Source organism: Harpegnathos saltator, unplaced genomic scaffold, assembly GCF_003227715.2.
Source record: "Harpegnathos saltator strain DR-91 unplaced genomic scaffold, Hsal_v8.6 scaffold15, whole genome shotgun sequence".
Taxonomy (NCBI): Eukaryota; Metazoa; Arthropoda; class Insecta; order Hymenoptera; family Formicidae; genus Harpegnathos; species Harpegnathos saltator.
The window spans coordinates 121215-146539 of NW_020229928.1; the positions used below are offsets into that span (position 1 = coordinate 121215).

Genomic DNA, 25325 nt, shown 5'->3' on the forward strand with positions numbered 1-25325 from the left:
GTAACTTTCCTAATCTTGAAAATTACTTATTATCACTGTCCAATTTATTATAGCCAGTAATAAATTTCTGTTAGAGTTGTGTATTATTACATAAGCTGCTATCCAACAACCGAACCATTAATTCGGACAAGCAACTGCGCTCAACTGGACATGCTAAAGGCAGAAGTTTCCAGAAAGTGTTCCGAATTGATCAATTGGAAAGGTGCCGTCTTTCACCGTGATAATTCAAGACGTTTGTAGACGTTCAAGTATTGCAGACTCGGCAAGAATTGTCAAAGTTTGATATTCACCCGATATTGCCCGATTATTATCTGTTTCGTTTATTACAGAAAGAACCTTCTTGAAGATATAAACTTCCTTTCTTTCGAAGATGCGAAAAATCATTTGAAATTTCTTCGCCGGAAGAGCACAAGAGTTCTTATGACAAGGGAATCATGAAGTTATATGAAAGATAGAATAAGATTGCCGAAGACGGAATGGCGTGTATACATTATTGATTAAAATTGTCTTTTTAACGAGAATAAGAATATATTTCAATTTCGTTGAAAAATCCGTTCGCGAAATTGCACACCAACCTAATATTACAGTTTATCATTATATACATTAAGAAAAAGACTTGTTGTCAGCAAGCAAGTGAACGTTTGCTGTTTGATAATTGTACGGGGAACAAATCAAACAATTACTGCAACAAATCACTTTTCGTTATTTGTAATTTTGATAAGTAACGAAATTACTGGAGATTTGTTTCCATTACAAAATTGTTGGTTAGTGCAACAAATTATAAGTAACAAATCACTTATTACCGCGACGGAGTCATTTGCTATTCCACATTAACAAACCATTTGTTGCGGTTACTGGTGTTTTGTTAACTCAACTTTTTTTCTCAATGCACTCACGTCATGGTCGCTTCGCTCGATTTCTTCGAGCTCGATTTTATTTGCATATGAATCGTTTGTCTTCGCTTTGTCGTTGCGTCACATGAGGAAATTGCGATTTCCGACTTGAGCTTTGGGATTTAAATAGACAGGACCGCGCGGTGATCGACCACAGACAAAAACGGCTGTTGGAAGTTTCGTAATTTCATATCCCCGGTTTTGTGTGCGGCAAGCATCACTTTTCTTCTCGGTATCACGTCGCTCCACATTTATCCGATATTTTCGATCACCTCACTCGACCCCGTTATAACGCGAACACCCACATTATTATCGCGCGATCATCAGTGAATAAATTATCTCTCTCTCTCTCTCTCTCTCCTCTCTCTCTCTCTCCCTCTCTCTCTCTCTCTCTCTCTCTCGTCAGTCCGTTCCCTCTATTTAACTTCCATCGCCATTCATATATCCTCTGCATAACTCCCTCTCGTTCTCGACGTAGTTGTAAAAAGGGAACTCTGTCATGCTTCCGGATCCCGTTTGTTTTTGCTCTCGGAAAGCCCAACCTTCTCTCTCTCTCTTTCTCTCTATCTCTCTCTCTCTCTTTCTCTTTCTCTTTTTCTTCGCGATTTTCTTGTGAGGATCTACGATCTACTCGTACGTATACGATCCGCACCCCGTCGTCGACACCGCCGCTGCCTCCACTGACGACGACGACGACGACGACGACGACGACGACGACGAGAGGATCGACTGTAGTCGTCCGCTGATCTCCCGAACGGAGAGATTCGCGTGCTATCGTGCGCACGCATATCAGGTTTTCGCGGGATTCGTCGTCGTCGTCGTGGCGTCGTCGTTCACCGCGTCCCGCTTGGCCGGTTCTCTCTCTCTCTCTCTCTCTCTCTCTGTCAGGACCGTCAGTAGCCCAGCGCCGCTCCGTCGAAGTACACCTACTTCACGACGGCGGCTCGTCGTAGTCGGGTCCAGGCCGTTCTTGTCCTCGGGACAGGAAGGCATCACGCGTCCCGCATCGGGGGCAGCCGGGTAGCAGAAAAACGCTTAACACTCGCTGACGCGCGAACGCACGTATCTCGGCACACGCACGCGTCCGATGCATCAACCTACCTCGTGTCATCCTCGCGCCGCCCTCGCGCGCCGCTTTTTCTCCGCTGTGCTAATCGCGTGCGAAGTGTGCTTGTTTTCTTCATCGCGCTCTCTTTGTTCAACCCCTTCCTCATATCCTCTTCGTTCGCTCTTTTTCGTCGTCCCGGCACCGATGAACGCACCCCGCCAACACTCCTGTGAACGCCTCTTCGTCTCACCCCAGTGAAAACCGGCGAGTCTCTCGTGTGTCGCTCTCGTCGTATCCTCTTTTTAGCTCTCTCTCTCTCTCTCTCTCTCTCTCTCTCTCTCTCTCTCTCTCTCTCTCTCTCTCTCTTTCTCTCTGCTTCTTTCTTTCCTTCTCGCTCGCTATCTATTCTTTCCTCACTGCCTCCGATTAAAAATCGCGGAAGCCAGTACCGGAAAATTGAAATGCCGATCGCGCATCTGCCGCGAGTCTCGTGCGAGTCGATTCGAACGCCTCAGTTTCGTTATCCTGTCATATTTTCTCCTTTCCGCGTCGCGACGCCAGTTTGTCTCTCGATTATCTGATCCTTCGGTTAAACGACATTCCGGCCGATTTCGTTCGTTCGATGCGCGTCGTCGCATTATTTTCTCCCTTTTCGTGTTTCTTCATCGCAGTCACTGTGGAGAATTTCAGGGAATTTCCATTCAGCTGCTTTGGTTATGAGGGCTTACCTGAGGATATAAAAACGTTCATAATGCACGATGTTTCTCTTTTATGAGATATTTCCGTATGTACTTTGCACAACAGCGTGCTGTTCGCGTGTTTTACGGTCTCGCTCTTGCCTTTATCTCTTTAAAGCGTTTTCGAGATCGCGCGTTTTAAGCGCGTCGGGACGGTTGACGATAGATTCGCCCGTAAGAGGATCGCATGCGAGAGCAATGCTACTTGCCAATTGTAACATAAGAGCCCACATGTGTCGTTTCTCTTCGTGTTCCTTTTGCGTCCTTTTAATCCAAGTCCCGCTTTTAATCCGTTAGGAATTAGCCGCGCGCGCGTATATATGCATATATATATATATATATGTATATATATATAAATATATATGTATGTATTACGGCTTTTATATCTCGCGACTTACTTAAAGTCTTTGACAAGAAATTTCAATTTTTTGTGCACACACAGTTCTGTTCAGTGACATAAATCGCTCGATTTTTCCCTCATGCGTTTCATCGCCGATATTATAATAGATTTTCCAATATAATTTTCTATCGCTCTTCAGTCAAATTCGTGGGAGACTCTGACGTAAATAAATTAACAGTGACGACTTTTGTATCCCGGAAAGATTTTTCACTGGGCGAGGAGTCCGAAAATTATGTACATATTTCCAGACTCTCTCTCTCTCTCTCTCTCTCTCTCTCTCTCTCTCTCTCTCTCTCTCTTTCTCTTCACTTCTCTTACAACTTTTCCCGAAAATGCCAAACGCACGTTTCCAATTCCAAGTCTCCTTCACTTCCACGGCACGAAGACCGTTCCCTCGAGCAGCTCCCAATTCGGTCCGCCTTACGGTCTCCCCCTCGGCTTCTCGTTAATGATCTGCAACTGTTTCCCAACTCTTACAGTAGTAGGCGCGCAGAAATGCCGATCGAACGGCAGTTTCTCACCGCAAATTAGTAATTCGCCGGGACGTGACATAAATTAAGAGCGCCTATGCTCGAACACAGTTTCTCGGCCATAGTATCCACAGCGACCTTCTCTGTCTTCCCTCAGTCTGTCCGGCAATTTCAGTTGAAACGTGAAAAAATACACTGTCGAAATTCATCGTGAATTCAATATCACTTTTCATTTTCCTTTGATGATCGATTTTTCCCGATCCACGGTAGTAAAAAATAAAAAGGGCGAGAAATAGGAGCGAATGGAAATGAGAGAAAAGTGCGTGCGTGCGGGGGTATACGTGTGTGTGTCTGTGTCATTAAGAATATTATCCATGACATGTAGTTGGCATTCGATTTCCGCAATTGCTCCGATATTCGGCTGGAGAAGCGATCAGGACAATTATTAGCAATTTTCCGCATCTAAGTGTTAGAGACGAGAGAGCACACTGACACTGAGCAAGAATATCGCGAAATCGCACGGAAGAGTGTGTCGAAAAAGAGAGAGAGAGAGAGAGAGAGAGAGAGAGAGAGAGAGAGAGAGAGAGAATCCCACGCAAACGTCAAATTCGTCCGCGTAATCGCGATCCGGTCAGCGCGCTCGCGCGCGCACGTGTCACGATAAATTGGACTCGACGCGGGGGATTCGACTTTTTCGCGAATTTACCGCGACAGAAAGCGAGTCTCTTCGCGCGACTAGCGTCGCGCTGTTTAATTTGTGATCTATCGAACGGGACAGCCGCGACGGACGCGAGCGAATCGGGAGTGCGCACTCACATCGGCCCGGCATTTTGCGGTGCCGATGGTGCCATTGATTTCGGATTTAAATAGTTGGAGAGCGAACGAGGGGGGGAGCGGGCCGCACTCCGCGGCGAATCGTCCTCAGGTAACGCGCGCGCTGGATCTTTCTTACTAGTAGCGGCCTCCGCGACGGTGATTAGTTCTCGCGACAGATGCGCACACCTTTCGAGCAATCGTTAAGGTCGACACACTCGCGTCCCAAGATTGCTCGTAGTTGGAAAGTTTCATGATGCAGTGATCCGGAGAGACGGTGGTGGTACACTGGTTCTCATCTCTTCACGAAAGAAATGGACAAGGACAGACATGTACAAGGTAAGAGAGCTGTCAGGGGCGAACGAGAAAGTTGATGCGGTTTTTGTTTCAGTTGGATTCGCAACGAGCTGTCGAATCTTGTGTGTGTTTGCGTGTGTCATACAGTACCGATTTGTCGTCGGTTAATTGGTGAACTTTGTCGTGACGTGATCTCTTGGTTTGCGATTATTCACCCTCTGAAAATGTTGAATCGTGTTGCTTTATGAATTTAAATTCGGCTCGAAAGCTGCAGAAGCACGTCATAAGACACGCCTAGTATTGTGCTAAAAGAACGCATTGCACACAGAAGTGGATTAAAAAATTTTCTTCCGGCGAGATGAATCACTTGAAGATGCGCCACGTTATTGATAACGAAGAATTATCAATTATTTGTTCAATTACAAAATTCTTCTTGAGAATTTCCGCCGTTGTTCAATCTTTAATGCGCAAAACCGCACGAACTTTTTTGGTTATCTGATATTTCAGATGTCGTTCTCACTTCCGAATACTATCGATGCTCTTTCTCTCTCTCTCTCTCTCTCTCTCTCTCTCTCTCTCTCTCTCTCTCTCTCTCTCTCTCTCTCTCTCTCTCGCTCTCTCTCTCTCTCTCTCTCTCTCTCTCTCTCTCTCTCTCTCTCTCTCTCTCTCTCTCTCTCTCTCGAGCCGTCACGTGGCTAATAAAGATAGGTTTCCTCTTCTTCTCTGTCTCTCATATGCACGTACATGCGCTCCTTCTCCCTCTTCCTCTCGTTTCCTCTCGCATTTCGTGTTCCCTGAAATTTCAGCGTAACATATATTCTTTCCCAAAGGGAATTTACTCCGCTTCGACAGATACTTTTTGCATTCGTCACGGTGCGGCACGGGAGATCTCATTGTTTTTATTTCGCGGGAACTCGTGTAGTTAGTGCAGCGGAATCGAGTGCTTAACTCGGTTAACGTATCCCCCGCAGGTAGTTGGGAAATTTCCTCCGTGAGTTAAAAAATTTCAGCTATTTTGTTGTAGGTCAGGTGTTCTTTTTAACGTTTGAAGTGACTCTTTTTCTCTTTTCCTCTCTCTCTCTCTCTCTCTCTCTCTCTCTCTCTTTCTCTCTCTCTCTCTCTCTCTCTCTCTCTCTCTCTCTCTCTCTCTCTCTCTCTCTCTTTCTTTCTCGCGCGACGTCGCTCGACGTGCGCGAAGAATACTTTGCAACGTTTCGCGAGTATTGGCTTTTGAAACGCGAGCGAACGCGGTCCACGAATTCTCAAATAATATGTAACATTTCTATTGTTCCTGTTTGCGAGGATTTTAGACTTGTAAATGAGGCCGGCTGAAGCACGTGATCGTGAGAAAGCTCTTGGATAGTTCGTGCTTTTCAGGTCGTGCTTTCCGATCTGCCTGCAGTAATGGCGAACTAATGTCGTCATCGCCTCCAATCGGAGGCGTCTCTCGACGAGACTCGTTTCCGGAATTAGCTCGCATGATTTTGCACACGCGACTCGGATCTTTATGTACATCTCCGTTGTTGCTGAAGTTCGCGCTCGGGCGAAGATCGCTCCGCGGTCGCCCGAAGGGGATTTTCACAATTCCACGGAGGCGGGCGGGCGTAGCGTTTTGATCGATGTTACGTCCGGCAAAATGCTACCGAAGAGGCTCGAAGTGCCGGGTCGTACGGGGCCGAGTATAACGGGTGACATTTTCCATCGGTAACACGTTTTCTGTCGAAGAGGACAGCAACTTTTATCGGGATTACCGCAGGTGTCACAGTTTCCCCTTTTTGTGAAAATAGATCGATTGTCTCTCGCGTTCGCGAGCGTTTTGCTCGGTCAGCTGGAGCCTGTTCTTTTGACCGAAGCTATTTTTTAAATCGGTGTATTTGGTCCGATCGCGTGCAGAATACGCGATAAAGCGTACGGACGATGAAGTAATCTGTTCGTGTCATTCGTGTATTATTAATTGTGCCGGCGCGATATACGCGTCGTGAAATATGTATTGTACTTTTGATATCCTCTACGTCGAGAAACGGCGATACGTTACTTTGAACTTCTCGCGGGCGAACGCCCGTTTGACCAGGAGCACGGGAATGGAAATAGTGAATGTGACAGAAAATCGGTCATGATTAATGGAGCCGTCTATTATTCATTCTCGGATCGGATAGTTGCCGCGATTCTGCTAAACAGACCGCCTTATCTCTACAATTCGCCATGATATAAAGAGTACGGTGATACATCGCTTTCTGTTTGGGACGGTCTTTATAAAAAAATATTACTAGTAGTAAAAAAGTAAAATAAAATTTATGAAAATGGAAAAAAATTGAATAAGATAAATAAAATAAATAAAATGACAAAATTAATAATAAAAATGTATCATAAAAAAGTATTAGTAAAAATTAGTCAGTGATGAATTATTGTTGCTGATAATTTTAGTACTCATATAAGTAATAAAATTACTGAACAACAATTATTTGTCATTGGCCAATTTATTACAGCTAGTAATACTTTTCTATAAGTGTGCTGTGACACGCATTGGTCGGTTATGCAATTCGAGAGAAAGAGAGAGAGAGAGAGAGAGAGAGAGAGAGAGAGAGAGAGAGAGAGAGAGAGAGAACAAATGGATACACAGGCTCCGTTTCGAAATACGCTGATAGTACTAATAGTACCATTTTTGCGTTATGGTTCCAATATAGTTTTCAATATGCTGCAAGATAGTAAAACTTATTGTTTTCCATGAAAATAGATTCTATGTAGGAAATGACCGACTTCTGACTAATTCCTTATTATCCCGAGGTAGTGCAAGTTCAGCAATGGCGTTTGGCTGTTAAAACTTATGTTAGACTTATATAAATAAGATATTTAAAAAATGTTAGTAAAATAGACGGTAATTGACAGAAGTGAAAACGAATGAAATGTATGAAACGTGTGAAATATTTTCTTCATCATCTGATGATGACCAACTTTGAAAATTATCTTCAATAAAATTTGCGCATCAAGTGAAATTGATGTTTGGGCCCATTTTTTCATAACTTTACAGAAATTTATTACTAGTTGTAATAAATTGGCCAGTGAAAACAAGTAATTTTATTACTCGTACGAGTAAAAAATTAATTAATTTATAATTAATTAATTAAGTAAATTAATTAAGTTAGCCAGTGATAATAAGTATTTTGTTATTCATATGAGAATAAAGTTACTCGCACGAGTAATAAAATTACTTATTATCACTGGCTGATTTATTATAGCCAGCAATAAATTTCTGTTAGAGAAATTCACTTTCAATTTTTACATTCAGATAGTTTATATTATTCTACTAATCACTGCACGATACTGCGAATGCACTTGAATTTTCCGCGTTGCTGACTATTTACTAAGGGGTTTGGAACGATTAATACTTATGCTGCTTTCAATAGCAATATTATTAATACTGTCTATTTCTACTATTTCGGGACGCAGTTATCCTGTATCGGTTCACGTTCGTGCGAATCACGCTCCTACTTCAAGCATTATTCACGCGATGCATTCTGCAAATTTGCGAGATCAATGTGCACGGTGGATCTTGGGTCATTTCTCTCGAGGCGATTCCTGAAATAGAGTAAAACTGGATTAACATGGCAAAATAGTTTCGTCATTTTGAGTTAGGGGTTAAGGGCTTCGACTCGTGGCGGAGAGCTCTTGACATTTCAGTCCACCTCCACATTTCCAATCCAAGTGTCCGTCGGTGAGTTTACTCGAAGAGGTTTCCCTCTCTCGGGGTCTGCCGGGCTGTCGATAGTTGTAAGTTGCAGGTGCGCGATTCCGCGTGGATCCGTGGCCTCCGTCTCTTACGAAAAATTCTGCAGTTCGGGCAATGTCGGCCGACTCTCAGGGGGAGAGGGAACAAGCTTTTTAGCTTAACGTCGCGCCGAGGGTAATAAGTAAATACTGCGTACCGTGCTAATGGCGTCTGTGATATCTCTGTAATTCGTTTCGCGGGAACAAAGGCAACTGCAGTGGGACTTCGATAATTGCGGGAAAGCGCCGGTGAGATGTTACACCGAGAGTTTTCGAGGTTGCTCCAATTAACCGCGGTCTTGGTGCGCTCATTGCATTAAGTTTCCAAGCAAGCCCTCTGTGTCGCTCAATTCTCACAACATCGAATTAACGCGCCTCGTCTCGCGCGAGTTAGAAGTGTGCGAATGAACGGAGCAGACAATAGGATTTTATGTGCCGCGAGCGTTACATTAGCTTTAACACAGATACCGAATATACGACGCTGCTTGATAATGAAGTTCCGTGTAACTGAAACTTTATTTCCACGATATCGAAGCGGTACGAAACGTCGAGACGCTGCGCTGAGATATCGTTCAAAGTACACGAATTAATAGCAGCCAATTTCACGTATAAAGTATCAGTTTGCCGAGCGTCCTTAATATTATACTTCGCGCTAACTAAGTGCAATTAACGTGACTGTGATTATCGAGATAACATTGCAATTAAAGTCACCGCGTCTTCTCCTGATGAAATTTCGTGTAATGAAGTAATAACTAGCTTCATTTTGAAATAGATATTAACCTTTTAACGCCTATCGGTAACTATAGTTATCAGAAACGCATTTAAGAATCCATAACTTGGTCAAAAAAGGAGATATTTGGTTTTCTTTACACCACCACTGTAAAGGTGAATTCTTCTTCTAAAAAATGGTATATAGATCGTATGTAGATTCGGTTTAGTCTGTTTTTAGCTCAATTTTAATGATAACATGTTTTGTCAAATTCCAAGTAGGCATAGTTAGCATTGTTACTGACATCTAGAAGTGCACTATAAATGAATAGAATGGTATCTGTTATAATTTTATACATTTGGAAGCTTTCTCAGATGCAAAATGTGAAATTAAAAGAATACAGAAATTCAAAATAGCGAATCCAATATGAACAATATCGTCCAATATGGATGAAAATCAAGAAATCAACCTATTTTCGTGAAACCTGATGACCTACAGTTTTTTATGCGGCGGAAAATGAAGAGACGATTGACTATCTAAATCGTGATCCATAAGATGCTCTTTTGAAATAGTAACCTTGACGCTCTGAATGATAAACTTCACTCACAAATATAGTAAAGTTTCAGCTCAAAAATGTCAAGCTGATTATCAGAGTTATGTCGTATAGATTACCCTTCATTTTTCTCTGTATAGGTTGCTCATTTCGTATATGCTTTTAGGATCCAAGTCATATTTAAGTTATATTTAATAAACAAAAAACAAACGATAAAAAAACTAAACTAACGAAATCAACAAACGAAAAGCGGAAACTTCATGTACTCATTTATTCAGAAGTAAACGAGTGATGCTGATTTTCCGTGTAATGATCGAAGACATCAGGAAGTGTTACAACAAGCACATGCCTGTTAAGGAAAACAGTAAAAGAAGTTGTCAATTGTGCAACTCGAAAAGGAATCAAAGCAGGACAAAAATAATTTGCAAAATCTGTAAAATTCCCCTCTGCATATCTCGATGCTTTATGCAATTCCATTCCGGGTAAATAAAGATCAAGTTCTGAATATGAGTTTTATGTTTCAAGGAATTTTTCCAACTATTAGGTATGATATAAAATTATTAAAATAAAAAAAAATTTAACTGATCAGGCGTATTTTTCGCTTCTGGGAGTAGTTTCTGCTTGGAAAGATAGTTTTTCGTAGATATAAAATTCTGATATTTTTTTTATTATCACTAACTTATAGCCTCAGTTCGAAAATATTCAAATTTTATTCTTAAAACATTTATAAAAAAGTCGAGCGTTAAAGGGAAAGATGCACACGTGAAATAAATTACAATTTGTGTATAAAACGAGTTATTGGATTGTTCGGAAAATAATTTCGATTTTTTGCATGAAAATAAAAGATTATATATTTTTAATAGAAAGAAAAGTTTTATTCTGTTAAGTATATTGACCATTTTATTCTAACACCTTTTGCCATCTTTGAGGTAATAATATGATTCCACGCTCGTACAACTTCTGGTCCTTATTGACAAAAAACTGAATTAAGTGGTTTTTGATATTTTCATTTGAAACAAAATTTTTATCATCCAAAAAATTTTGCAGTGACCGAAACAAGTGATAATCGGATAGTGCCAAATCAGGTGAATGTGGTGGATGCGGTAGCAAATCTCATCCAAGCGCTAACAGTTTCTAACGAGTCATTAAATTTGAGGTCTGGCGTTGTCATGATAAAACATAACACCTTTTCTGTTCGCCAATTTTGGTCTCTTCTGCTTGATGGAATCATTCAATTTGTCCAGTTGACAATGCACATTCGAATCAATCGTTTAGTTGTTTGTTAGCAACTCGAAAAAACCATTCCTTTCCAATTCCATCAAACAGAGAGCATCACTTTCTTTTGATGGATATCAGCTTCCGATGTGCCTTGAGCTTCAATTCGTTTTTCATCCCCAGTTACGAGTTGCTTCAGAAATGGATCGTTTTCTTTACGTTTCAACAGCAAATCGCAGATGGTAATGCGACGAATCAAATTTCTTTCTTCGAGAACGTGTGGAATCCAAATATCGAGTTTTGAAATAGAATTAAGTTGTTTCAAATGTTCATGCACAGTCGATTTCAATAAATTCAATCTCTCAGCGATTTCTCGTGTTGTTAAATAACGATTTGCGTCCACCAATGTCTTTATTTGGTCTTCATCAGCCTCAACTGCCCTTTCAGAACGTGATGCATCTTGGAAGTCCAAATTCCCAGAACAAAATTTGAACCAATTCTGACACTGGCGTTCAGTCAACATATCCTCTCCATACACGGCACACCATTTTTTTCTTGCTCGCGCTACATTTTTGCCTTTACGGTAATAAAAAAGCAAAATGTGACGAAAATGCTCACGTTGGTTTTTCATTTTTTATGCGACGCCAAACAAAAACAACTTGACAGATTCCAAAACAACTTTTTTTTTCAAAAGAAGCTTGAAATATGCGTTATACTCGTAAAAATGTAAAATAATTTTCTGGTTTAAAATGAGGTTAACTGCTTAAAACTGCTTAAAAAGGCTAACACCATCTATTTGAAAAAAACCGAAATTACTTTCTGAGCAATCGAATATATATGCCATAGGTTTCCAACATGCTTTTAGCAGATTTTAAAATTGTCATTCTTTTTGTATCGTAATCTGTTTAGTCCGTGCACTATCCGGAGAGTCTGCATGTTTCGAAACATGATTATGGATTATTCAAATGCATATAAATCGTGAACATAATTATCGTCGTGTGATTGACAGTCTGCAAATGCGCAATACCCACATGCATTTGCATATTTCGCGACTAAAATAATTGATACGTTAATGAGGATGTTAACATGGCGTTTGTAGTAGCTTGTAGCTTAACAGATGTTATATAAAACATGCAGAAGTTCTTTTTTTTCTTAACTGTGTGTGTGTGTGTGTGTTCTCATTAGGAAAATTATAAATCTCTCATGACAAGATATAATTGAGTGAGTTCTTTGAATTAAAAATAATCTATTTGAGAATATTTGTACGTATGATTTTACTAGTATAGACTTTACTAGTTAGTAATAAATATGAAAGATAAGTAATATGTTATACACAATGTGCAATGGCTCATCACGGCCTGTTTTAATAATACTCATGCTCTGATTTTTTCATCACTTCTCTCGTCTTTCATCCTTAAAAATCATTTCCTGTCTTTTTCTTTATTTTTGTACATTTTTAATTGTGCACTTTTAAACAGCTTTTATGCTTTTATGCAACGTTTTTCTCAGCTACAAGAAAAATGAAATAAAAGTTTTAAACAGCTTACGATATAGAATTACATTTACGATATTAGAATCATATTTTTACGTTTTACATTGTTCGATTGATTAAAAGTGTACATGTTTAATTGTACACTTTCAATCTGCGCAACGTCTATAAGCGTCTTTCGTAGCCGTAAAAAAAGTAAAATAAAAGTTTTAAACTACTTACGATACAGAATCGCATTCTATTAGAATCACGCTCGTAATTCCGCGATTTACAATTTCGCATAAATTTAAATAAATTTGATCTTGCGTGTTTTTGTTTACGAATAATTTCCTTGGAGTCTACGATTTTTTCGTCATAGTTGTGATATTGCGTCTCTGAGTTCTCTTTTGTTTTGCTTTCTTCGATGGTTCTCATTTCTTTCATGATTCTCTTATCTTAGACAGAGCAGAGTCATCCTTCTTCCGAACCTCTCATCTTCTTTTATTCCTATTTACGGATAGTCTCATAAAACTTTTTCTATGAAGTTTTTTAAGTTTATGGTTACATAGTACAGCTTTTCTGTTTATGTCATCCGGTGTGCCATTTATCACATACGGAATGATTACTTTTGACTTTTTCATCTTGTTCGGTCTTTTCAAAGTTTGAATAGTATTTTCATTGTCCGACTAGCCAACTTTTTGTGTGTAATCGACTGATTTCAATTTTATTGGACATTCCTTTAAGAATAGCCTTATCAAAAGTTGTATTATGTTACTTCTTTTACAAATTATGTACATATATTTTTCATGTCTTTATTTTTTACTCAGAGTTTAGCTAATCCTGTCAGCAATTTGATAATCAATTTTATTTTTTGTTCTTTTAACATCAGTCAAGTTGCTATACATGCAATGTCTATTATCCATTTTTCTATAGAATTTGTATCATCGCCATCAAAAAGATTTGATAAAACTTTTTATATCTCTATCAGTTGCATGTGTTTGTTCTCTTGTGTATTATATTGGGGTTTATTTTCATTAAATCCTTTACCGCCAGTTTTTCATCTTTTTCATCTTTTATTGGTTCCTCATCTATACTTTTTTATTCTTTTCTTTATCGTGCGTGAGATTATCAGCAAGTTGCAGTGTACAATTTGTGAATTGAGCTGAGTATACTTTATTTGCATTGGCTATTGGGAATCATAAATCTTTAAGTTTGCAAACGGCATTTTTGTTCTTTTGTTTTAATTATAGATTGATAAAGTATCAATGTGTTTGCATCTATTATAGAAGACGTAAATTATTATGAAAGTGAATAATTGGCTTATCTATGTTATATTTTAAGTCAAGAATTTCACAGCAATCTATAAGGTCACACTTATCATCAATTGTAATGCATGTTGCAATATTCTTTTATACTCTGATCTTTACATTTTTTTCAAAGAAAAAACCTTTAAAGTCTTGTAGATATTTTTTCTTGTTGTTATTTCCTTTATTCTTTATAAAAAAACTTGTGCCGCGATTTGGCAGCATCATGTGATATTTTTTGATCTTGATCTTCGTATGCTTAATATGTATAATTGTAAGATTAAGTTTTTCCGCAGGGGCGTCTATTAGGCTGTTGCTTAATTTGAATAATTAGTTCATTTATATCATGTTTCAAATCAAGAATTTTGCAATGATTATAACGTCGTTTATTATTAATACTCGTGCATCTTTTAATTTCCTTTTATACTCTGATGTTTCTTTCGAAAAAAAAAAACTTAAAGTTTTGGAAATGTTTCCGTCTTTTCTTCTTTTATGTTTGTCATAAAAACGGTTTATATAACGTTAAAATGGCGCCAGATAATACTGTATTAATTTAATTGTTTACCATGTTAATCTGTCTAAATTCTGTTTTTCGTCATTTTAATCGCTCGGTTATAATTGTCAATCTCACTACGGAGCATTCTTTTGACTTTTCTAAAAAGCAATATTGCAACAATTTTCCGAACATATGTTAATGGCGCTTTATTTTTTGTTATTCATTTCATCATAAAAATTATGCCATATGTCCCACTCATTCTATTTCGACAAATGTATTTTCCATTTTTCGATAATGTTTCCAGTTATAAGAGTACCTAATTTAAATCCGACTAAATCCTAATTTGAAAATTGAATACTAATTTAAAAAAAATGTATATACAAAAAAGTATGATATTGTTAGGATAGACTTTATTCAATAATGGTAGACACAAAAAACAAAATTATCTGACGTAATAATAACTTGTCAGAGTTATCTAAAATAATTTCTCACTACGAGACTCAGCCTCTCATTGTTTCCTTTCTTTTCCGTTTGTCGTCTTATAGTTTTACGTTTCTTACTGCTTATTCTTTACGTCTCTTATTGTATATTGTTTACTGCATATTTCTATTTTAGCCAACGTCTAAGCGTTTCTTATCTTCTCATATATATAGTAATATATCTCTATATATATAGTAATAGCGATTGCAAATTAAAAACTTTGAAATACTTAGTTGACAAGAAATTTCACGACAAAATAGTACTATCTTCAGATTATTGTTACATTTATCATATTTTTATTATAATTAATTCTATAAGATGTAATCCTGATGTTTGATTATATTTTATTGTAGTATATCATCGGATGAAACATATTTTTTCGTTCTTAATGTTTCTTTTGCATTTTACGCGTTAAATGATGCAGAAAATAATATACTTTGATATTGAGTCCTTTGAATTAATCTACCGGAAAATATTTGTAAGATTTTACTTGTCTTTCTTAAAAGTGATATTATATAAAAGAGGAGGTTTATACGAGTTACGTATAATGTAACAGTTTATTACAATATTTATCATAATTATACTTTCGTTGCTTTCTCTTATCTCATGTCCTCATATTTTTTTACTTTAATCATATTATCTAATTATCTAATTATCTAATTATCTATCTATCTAATTATAAGTATCTAATTATCAGTATGGTATCTAATTATATTTTAATGTTTAACTTAATTTTTTTGTGATAGCGTATAAAATTAAATATTTTGTTTGCAAAGTGCAAAGTGCAAACAAAATATCTAATTCTGGTTTTTTCTAATTTTTGTCCAATCATTTTTTTTTCAATCATTATATTTTCCAAAGGGGGGTATACACTTCAGGCAGTTTGGAGAACATGCAGGAGTTGTTAGATTCATCTTTTTTACCCCGTTTTGCTCGTTGAATCTGAAAATTATAATTAAAATAATCTTAATTATAATTATAATTATAATTGAAATAATCTTAATATCTGGAAAAAATTTTGAAATATGATATATTTGAAACAGCAGAAAACAATGGTTACTTTTATCACGTTTTCAAGCCAATCTCTCTCAATATGTTTTTGTTAAAATCATGGTTTTTACTTGCATTAGAAGATAAATAAGATATTTTATAGTGAAGACTACTGTCGTAGAGCGTCTGTAAAATAGTACACTATTGATCAGAATAATATCCTACATAGCACACTTTATCTCAGAGATATCATTTTAGGATATTGCAGTGTCTTGGAAATATACAAATGTCCGCTGTTTTAAATCTTACAGATATTCTTTTCAGTAATTTTTAGTTCCTTCTTAGAAATTTTTCGTTTCTAAAAATTGTTATTGAAAGAGATATCCATAGGATAGGATCTAAAACAGCGGACATTTGTGTGCCTCCAGGATATTATTGTAGGACGTTTTTAGGATAACATGTGTTGTGTGGAATATAGGACATAAATTAACATTTCTTATATTTTTATAACAGACATTACGGGTCTGACTTTAAAGTTGTATAGTCATAGCTAATTATATATTTTTAAATGTCTTTTTTATCTTTTAAGATTAATCTTTGAAGCTTTCATCTTTTCTCATTAGAATATGAAACCTGCAACGCAGTATAGAGTTATCTTAAATTATGCACACATTTATATTTATTTACATATTTATATATTTATTCTTATTTAAATATTAAAATCTTATATACTTGTATATGTTTAGTATTTTCATATACTTATTTAATCTTCGTCAACATCGTCTTCATATTTATTGTCTTTAACTAGTGTACTTGATAGAAAGAGACGATTAAAACAGTGCGTGTCTTATATCTTCATATTCCTATATATATCAAATAAGTGCAAGAACATGTGCGCAAGAAGTGACTGCTGACCCCTATTTTACACTGACAGTAATGATGTTTCACAATCCCAAGTCTTTTCTCATCGAGGTCTAGTAGAATATAGCTGAGATGTTGTTTACGAGAAATTTAACGAGACCCCATTTTGGCTCTTACTAATAAGGATTTCCAGATATAAATATATTAACCCTTTGCACTCGAGAAGCGACTCTTACTACTGAGGTACTACTCGCTACTGGGTTTTGTGTTAGCTGTAAGAAGTTTGTCAAATATTCGCAAAATTATTTAGAGTTACTAGTTTGCCCTAGTCGTCTAGAATTTAATCCTTTGCACTCGAGAAATGACTCTTGACGATTTTGCGAATATTTGACAAACAACTTACAGCTAACATGAAACCCAGTGGCGACTGCTAGTCGCCTCTCGAGTGCAAAGGGCTAATTAAACCAGATTAAATATATTAAAAAGATTTAAATATATTAAAAGCTAAATAATCTGGATGAAATTTTTCATTTGTCATCTTGAATTCGTAATTATCGTTAAACAAATGATCTCCTCATGTTTTTTTAAACTTTTCAAAGTGTCTCAAACGTTAAAAAAATATCTTAACAGTTTAATTTATAATATAGGTATATATATATATATATATAAAATATAAGTCCACGAATTTGAAACTGAAACTGTCAAGTATCATTATTCTCAGTGTAAAATAGGAATCAGGACAGTTATTTCTTGCGCACATGTCCTTACACATTTTTCTATTAATAATTGTAGAACATTCCGTAAGTTTAATTTAGCGAGCAATGCTTCAGCTATTTTACAGTCATCATTATTAGATTGTAAATGAGGACCATAAGCATTATGTAAAACAACAGCTATCTTGGTACTAGTTCATAAATATGGAACGCATTCAATGAATAATGTTCGAGCAAGATATCATTGAGCATGATATTTATTTTCTTTGAGTCTTCTCTTGATGCGTTTAACAACTCATTGAACTTCGTACATTATTTCGATATATTTATTTGCTTGGTAGAGAATTGTTTTTCTTTCTTTGGAAGATTGTCGATATCTCAATTCGAAAACTTCTACCTTTGAGATTATTCTTCATTCGATTAAATTTTCAGTTCAAAACGAAAACGTCGTTAGACTTTGATTGAATCATATTCATCAATTCATAATTGTTCCCAGAAGATTAAAATCATTTATATTCGCTGTTCATAAATTGTTACAACCAAATTATCAACAACAAGTTCGTTTAGAATAACCCAGATCATAAGTTGCTGTAGATTTCTCTTTTCTAACCACTGAAAGTCAATTTATGAAAACTAAAATTAATGGATTTTGAAAGATATGTGCCGTCCTGTAATGACTTCTTTATTTGCTAGAGAATATAAGATATTATCTATTTCCATAGAGTGAACTCGCAAAATGTTACGGCTATTTATCTTCAAAAATATAATGACATAAAATTATTTTAAAAATCTGTACGACTTTCTGCGCGACTAATCGAGCTACAGTCGATTGGTCACAATGAAATTGTGCTGCAATGGACGATTGAGTTCGTTCAATCCGTAAGTATATTAAATAGCCATTAAACTTCTTTCTCTCTATCTTTTATGTAATCATAAAAATGCTTAAAATTTTCTTTGGTAAGACCAAATTGATCTTTAAAATCTCTAATATTGGTATTATCAATAACAAATTTCTTATTATCAGTAAGTTGTTATTATCAATAACAAATTTCTCCTCTACATATTTCAATTTTAAATTATTAATTAGGTCAATAATCTTATTTGAATCTAGATTAGTTTCTTTTAATTTTTTAATTGTTGACATCTTATTGAGAGCATCTTCAGTAAAATTATCCAAATGGTTATTAATAATAATAAGAGACTGTTTTTGAAATAAAAATTCGGTAATATGTAAAGAAATTACTGGGTACAGGAATAAGTTTCCGCCCGTTTTAAATACAAATTAGTTGTTTATTTAAACAAAAAATACAAAATGATTTTATTCAAAATACGCCCCCCATTGGAAGCCCCATTGGACAACTTTCTCCCATCTTTCAAGTAGTAAACGGATTCCTCGAAGAAAAGAATCAGGTTCTTTTGACTCGATCCATTCATTAAGCCATTCTCGATACCTATGAGAAGTGAACCGCTCTCCAGAAAGGGCCGACTGCATGGACCGAAATAAGTGGAAATCCGAAGGAACAATATCTGGTGAATACGGCGGGTGGGGCAAGATTTCCCAATTCAATTCTTCGAAGTATTTTTGGACCGGTTTTGCAACGTGGGCCCTAGCGTTGTCGTGTAGCAGAATCATCTTCTTGTGCCTATTATCTTATTCCGGTCGTTTCTCTTTTAAAGCTCGGTTCAAACGTATTAACTGCAGTCGATAACGATTTCCAGTGATGGTTTCAGACGGTTTTACAGGCTCATAATAAATAATGCTCTTTTGATTCCACCAAATGCATAACATAACATAACTTTCGAACCGTGGATATTCCGTTTTGGAATTGATGGACTTGGTTCATCTGGCATCACCCATGATTTCAGTCGTTTGGGGTTGTCGTAGTAGATTCATTTTTCATTGCCAGTGACAATTCGATGCAGAAAACCCTTCCTTTTTTGTCTTTGAAGCAGCATCTCGCACGTCACCAGACATTTTTCAATGTCTCTCTCCTTCAGTTGATGCACTCAACTTCCTGATTTTTTAGCCATTCCCAACGCATGTAAACGTTTTTCGACGGTAGATCTATTAACATTTAACTCGTTTAAAAAATCTTCGAGCGTTCGACTCGGATCTTCTTCAAATAAATCTTGCAGTTGTGCATCTTCGAATTTTTTAGGTGCCCCTTTGCGTTCTCGGTCGCTCACATCATAATCACTATTTCGAAAACGCCGGAACCACTCTTTACATGTGGTACTCGACAGAGCATGATCGCCATAAATATCAACAAGCATTCGATGCGTTTCAGCAGCACTTTTCTTCAGAATATAGTAATGGAGTAACACTTTCCGCAAATGTTCCCCGCTTCGTTGGGGTAAATGTTGCCATTTTCGACGCGAAAAGAAAGATGTTTACGCTTCAAACGAATGTCTACTACTGCGATTCAAAGTTTACAAATACACCTTCAAAGCACAAGTATAGTCGTTCCATCAAATACGAAATTAGTACAATTAGCGATATCTTTCTGAAAAGGGCGAAAACTTATTCCCATATACCCAATAATTTTTACATTTTTTGGAATTGCCATTAAAACAATATATTATTTATAAGTTTGTTATATATAAATAAGTTGTATGTAATATTGTAATCGAATATACAAGAATATAATTTTATATAACATTTGTTAATTAATTTATATAAAAATTTATTTAACAAGAAGTTTTGCATAACATTGTAAAACTCAGATTTATTTTTACATATTTATTTCACTACTAACCCCAGCAATTAGATTATCAATAAGAAAAATAACATGACTAATAATACATTTTTATGATTTATAATACTTTGATTTATAACACAATTTTTTATTTTTAGATATTACAAAAGAATTTCTAGTAACTTGTTAGGAGATATTGCATTAGGCACAGTTATTATTGTGTATTGACAATAAAAAATGTTACTAAAAATGTGCTAATTAAATTGTGCTAAATTGAAGCAGTATATTTAATTGTAAGTGAATATATTAGTTTTGTACTAAATATATAGTTTTGTCTAAAATAATGTATTATAATTTCAACTATAACTGATTTTTTTGCTAGTTAATTTTTGCAACTTTTACATTACAATACTTAATGAATAGATTTCACTTAGTTATTATTATAAATATCTACGAATTTAGATACTTTTAATTATATGAAAAAATTAACAGTATATAAGTGATATAAAAGAAATTTTGGAAAAATAGAAAAATATTTTAATTATAATATAAGCTCGAAATATTAAGCCTATATATTTTTCTTTATGAAGAAAATAGGACATTATAATTTTTAGAGATCTTCGTGCGTTTCAGTTAAAATCGATATCCAAATTCTTTCATACTTATTACTCATTTTTAATTCTCAATAAAATAGAGATGGGGGATAATTGAAGATATTAAAGACGAAACAATCATTTTTACACATCGAGTAATAGAAAAGAAATGTCATGTGCTCTAAAATTTATGTATACATGTATGCGTGTGTGCGCTCGTGCGCGTGTGCAATACCCTTTATTTCTCTTCTTTTTCAGCCATTAAAAAGAAGAAAAAAGTAAACTCTCCATTCAAAACAAAAAAAAAGAAATCTAATTTATTCTTCAATAGAAGTAAAAACCACGATTTTAATAAAAACAGATTAAAGGAAATTTGCTGGCATGGCTTCACAAGATGATAAAATTAATCGTTGCTTTGTTTTGTTTAAAATGTATCTCAAGATTTTTCTATCAAGCCTATTTTGACTATGATTTTCGAATTTAGTAAGGGAACTGAACGAAAAAAATATGAAGCTAATGATTTTTGCGTTATTCTCCAAATTGCTTGAAATGCTAGCCTCATCCTTGCGTATATACGTGTACTGTTTTTCATATTTATTGCTTTCTTATAAACTAACTTTTACAAAGTACAATTATACAATAATAATTTGATTTATTCGTCATGTTCTATCTTATGATGATTTTCAATAGAATAACTTAATCTTCATTATTCCTTTATTACTCACAATATTATAGGTTAGTTTAATTGGTTAAGTTAATTTAGTTTGGTGAGAAGGGATGGGGTCCCCTCCCGTCCTGCGCATATATGGATATTGTTTTATATACACATATCCGTTTTCTCTAAACCCCTTATATTATTTATTTTTATATTTTAAACGCATACAATGTCGGAAAACTATATGGTGTTTATGAAACCTGTTTTGTTTACAACTTTTTAATAAAAAATCAGCGGCGGGTAAAACCTTTTGATGATTACTCAGTAAGATGACTTCAACAACATATGTCAAGGTCAAGATCATTGGAGCTAACTCTGTTTTTATCAATAATTAGCGTATTTTCTATCTACATTTTGAATAATAATATCAACGACTCTTTCGCAAATATTTTACTTTAATATTTTACTATTTGCAAATTTTACTGAAGAAGTTAAATCTTCAACGTATGTTATTTATTTTTTCAAGAGGAAATATATCATCGTCAATAGAAAATTTGATCAAATCTCTTATGACTTCATCGGTCTCACGTGTTTCTCTATTTTTTCGTATATTACATTCAAAACTACTTGTATTATATTTGCTTTCTGTTTCTTGTTTCTTTCATTGTTGTTCTTTGTTTTTATATTATGTTAATTACCAACTACTGATACTAATTTTTATTTATATCCATTAGGCAGTTACAAATTCAAGCTATATCAATTCTTTTGTGTTTTCATCTGGTTCCAAGCCAAGAATTTACAACAGCTTGTGAGCTTATTTACTACAAGGTTGTCTTTTGCGTATTGAAGCTTTCCTTCACATGTGTGCTTTGCGGTGGTAAATCTTTTAAAATGTTTCAACCCGTTGTGTGTATGTGTTCGCGATTTTCCTTTTATTTATAAATATATAGCGTGTCGATGCGGCGTGTTGGATTAATTCTGTCCGTTATCGCTTTAATTTTTCCAAGTTGTAAATCATTCGTTATTTTAGATGCTTGGTTTTACAACAATGTCCACTTACGTGGCATTTTTTTGTCTTCTCTAAACGCAATTGGTTTGTTCTTTTTAGCTGCACTACTGAACTGGTGCAATAAGTTAAAGTGAGAAAAAATATAGTTGTCTCATTCTAACTTATTGCACTAGTTCCGCAGTGCAGCTGAAAAGAACAGACCAAATGACTCAACAGTTTCTTAAATATACGTTTAAAGCATCTTATTCTTTGTTACTCATCCTTCATCACAAAGATGTGCATCTCATTCTCTCTATCTCGGCGAATGTATCTCTAATTTTAATAAGAATTTCTTAATGGTTCTCAATTGTAAGAATATCTGACTGAGTCTCTAATTTTGAATGATATCGTTATCAGTAAATTTTATTCGATCATGGTAAATATAAAAGAGAAAGTATACCCAAAGTAGTGACTTGTCACAATTTGTCACAATAATTCAGTCTCTTGCGGTTTCGTCTCTTCTTCTGTTTATCATTTTAGAACTTTATGTCTATCACTGCTTACTCTTCTTTTACTATACGTCTCACTCGTTTCTTACTACATGTTATTGACTGCTTACTGTACGCTTCCAATTTAGCCAACACTTCGGTGCTATCTTATCGAACTTATTTCTTCTTATCGATATGGATTGCTCAATATAAGCTGTCAAGTGTTTGAATGATATAGTATTTCACATTACGAAATTGTACCACTTTGAGTTCATCGTTACATTTATCGCGTTTATTCTATTACAAATTTAAAAATATTAACAACCGCAAACTTGAAAAACTAACATTTTCGTGGTTTGTAATTTTGATGAGAGTTTACAGTTAAAAGTCACAAAATTCTGCGACTTAAACAAAGATAAAAATTGCGAAATTTATTCACGCATATCATGTTTTGAATTGCTTATTATTTGAAATTGTAATAAATATTGGGTTCCAAAAGTCACAAGGACAAATCGATAACAAAGTTATCACTTCGATTTGTCATTAGTGATTATTCTGCGCGCGCATACACCATAAATGTGATAATGAAAATAATTATAAATATAATTATTAATAATCTAATTGGCGTAAACGGAAAATTAGCTAACGGTATAGCGGTGAATGTATTAACGGTTGTAATGAATTGCACACAACGCGTGATTCTAATTTTCATGTTTTTCTCATGATATATCGTCGAAAAAACCATAATTTAACTATTAATGCTTTGTTCACATTTCGCTTTAAACGATATGCCGTATAGCTTGCAAAAAATCGATAATGTCGAAGTTGTGCACGATAACCACCTAGTGGGCGCCAGCGCTCCTTTGAAACTTTCTTTGCTGCAAAAGCATCCGACACAACAGCAGTTTATGTCGGTAAATTACCCACCGTCGTAACCGCGAGCGAATCCCGTTTTATTTTATCATATTTACCTGATGATAAAGAAGCGGGAACTACGGTTTAAATATTAATTGGCCACGAGACGAATGTCGGAGGAGCTCATAATGAAATTCACTCGTGATCATGTCCGTTCTATTTTCGTCATAAAACTTCCTCCTTTCATCCGCCTCTGTCATCAATTTTTTACGACAACTTTGCCGTTCTTTCGCGTAATCTTCCTTCTTTTTTACTATCCTTCATTTCGCTTCTTATCTGCTTAATTCTCTTACATTTTGCAACGCGATTAAAAGTAAACGATCCTCTTGATGAATCTTCCACAGAGAACGCGATGATCCTCTGCGATTTGGTGAACTTCTCGACGACATTTCACGAATTTGAACTATTAAGATCGCAAAAAGCACCGGGAGAGAATAGGAGAAGGAGAAATATTTTAATAAAGCTCTTGCAATACCCTTCTCCCTGCCGACCCGGTCTCGGTCCAGTGATAAACTTCCGAAGAATTCGACTTGACTGCGGACCTTGACGAAGTCGGAATGATTGCATTCCCAGAACGACACTTGCTCCGTCTACGGAACACACAACCTCGTAACGCTAAACTATTTACAAAAAGACTATTGCAATATCTCGAGACGCAGAAATGCAAAGTGAGGTCAAACAGTAACGAAAAATATGTAGTCGAAATTTGATCTCGAGGAAAATAATAGTCTCATTAATCGAGAATGGTGTAACACAAATTGCCATCAACGTAACATGTTACAATAACAAGTTGAAATATCATTATTAAAGAGTTTTTTATTTGGAGAACATTTTCAAGGTCAGTTGAAAGTCAACTTAATTTTCTAAAATAAAAAGCCCAATTTTTTATTATATCTTCTTTTTCTACCAATTAATTTTAACAACTTTTGTCTGAAACATTTTTTATTTGCCTAATATTTTTTGAAATATTTAAGAAAAACTTGGTAACTTTTTCAACATTTAACTTACGATATCTCGTTTACTATTCGTCGAAAGAAAAAATAGTATTAGACCTTTTTACTTTATTTACTATCAAGAATATATTACTATAATAGTGCCCTAACTTTTGTTAACTTATCGACCTTTGAAAATTTAAAAATTATTAAATTAACAAAAGTTGGGGCACTATTATAGTAATATATTCTTGATGGTAAATAAAGTAAAAATAAAGTAATAGTAGATAGCAAATAAAGTAAATAAAGTAAAAAAGTCTAATACTATTTTTTCTTTCGACGAATAGTTAGCGAGATGTTGTAAGTTAAATGTTGAAAAAGTTACCAAGTTTTCCTTAAATATTTAAAAAAATATTAGGCAAATAAAAAATGGTTCACACAAAAGTTGTTAAAATTAATTGGTAGAAAAAAAGATATAATAAAAAATTAGGCTTTCTGATTTAAAAAATTAAATTGACCTTCAACTGACCTTGAAAATGCCCTCCAAATAAAAAACTGTTAATGCCATTCTCTTTCCCCTTCGAAATCATGGAAAACGTGTTTTAGCCTTTTTTAATATCTTTCATAGTTTTCGAGATTTTTTAATGCGAAAGTTAAAATGGGACACCCTGTATATAACTTGCGCGGCGAGTGATTGTATGTAATTATTTAGTACTGCATGATATAAATCATTTATATTGAGTATATTATGTAAAGTATCTCATCGGTAGCTCATCGTTCTAAACTTTAAATTTATTAAATAAATAAACAATAACTTAACTTAAAATAACAACATATATCGTACGA

The 25325-nt window shown here is 35.3% G+C and overlaps 1 protein-coding gene across 3 annotated transcripts in view; it reads left to right on the forward strand.

The window, feature by feature from the left end:
• Positions 1–25325, forward strand: part of LOC105180927 (calcium/calmodulin-dependent 3',5'-cyclic nucleotide phosphodiesterase 1) — a 215567-nt gene that overhangs the window by 18486 nt on the left and 171756 nt on the right. Inside the window, exons 1-2 of one of the 3 annotated variants that reach the window (XM_025296616.1) lie at positions 1632–1913; positions 3934–4700. The exons of the other annotated variants lie outside the window; for them this stretch is intronic. Coding sequence (XP_025152401.1) covers positions 4676–4700 — 25 coding nt within the window. The 5' untranslated portion in view covers positions 1632–1913; positions 3934–4675. Of the gene's footprint in view, positions 1–1631; positions 1914–3933; positions 4701–25325 lie in introns of those variants that run through there. 3 annotated transcript variants of the gene reach the window in all.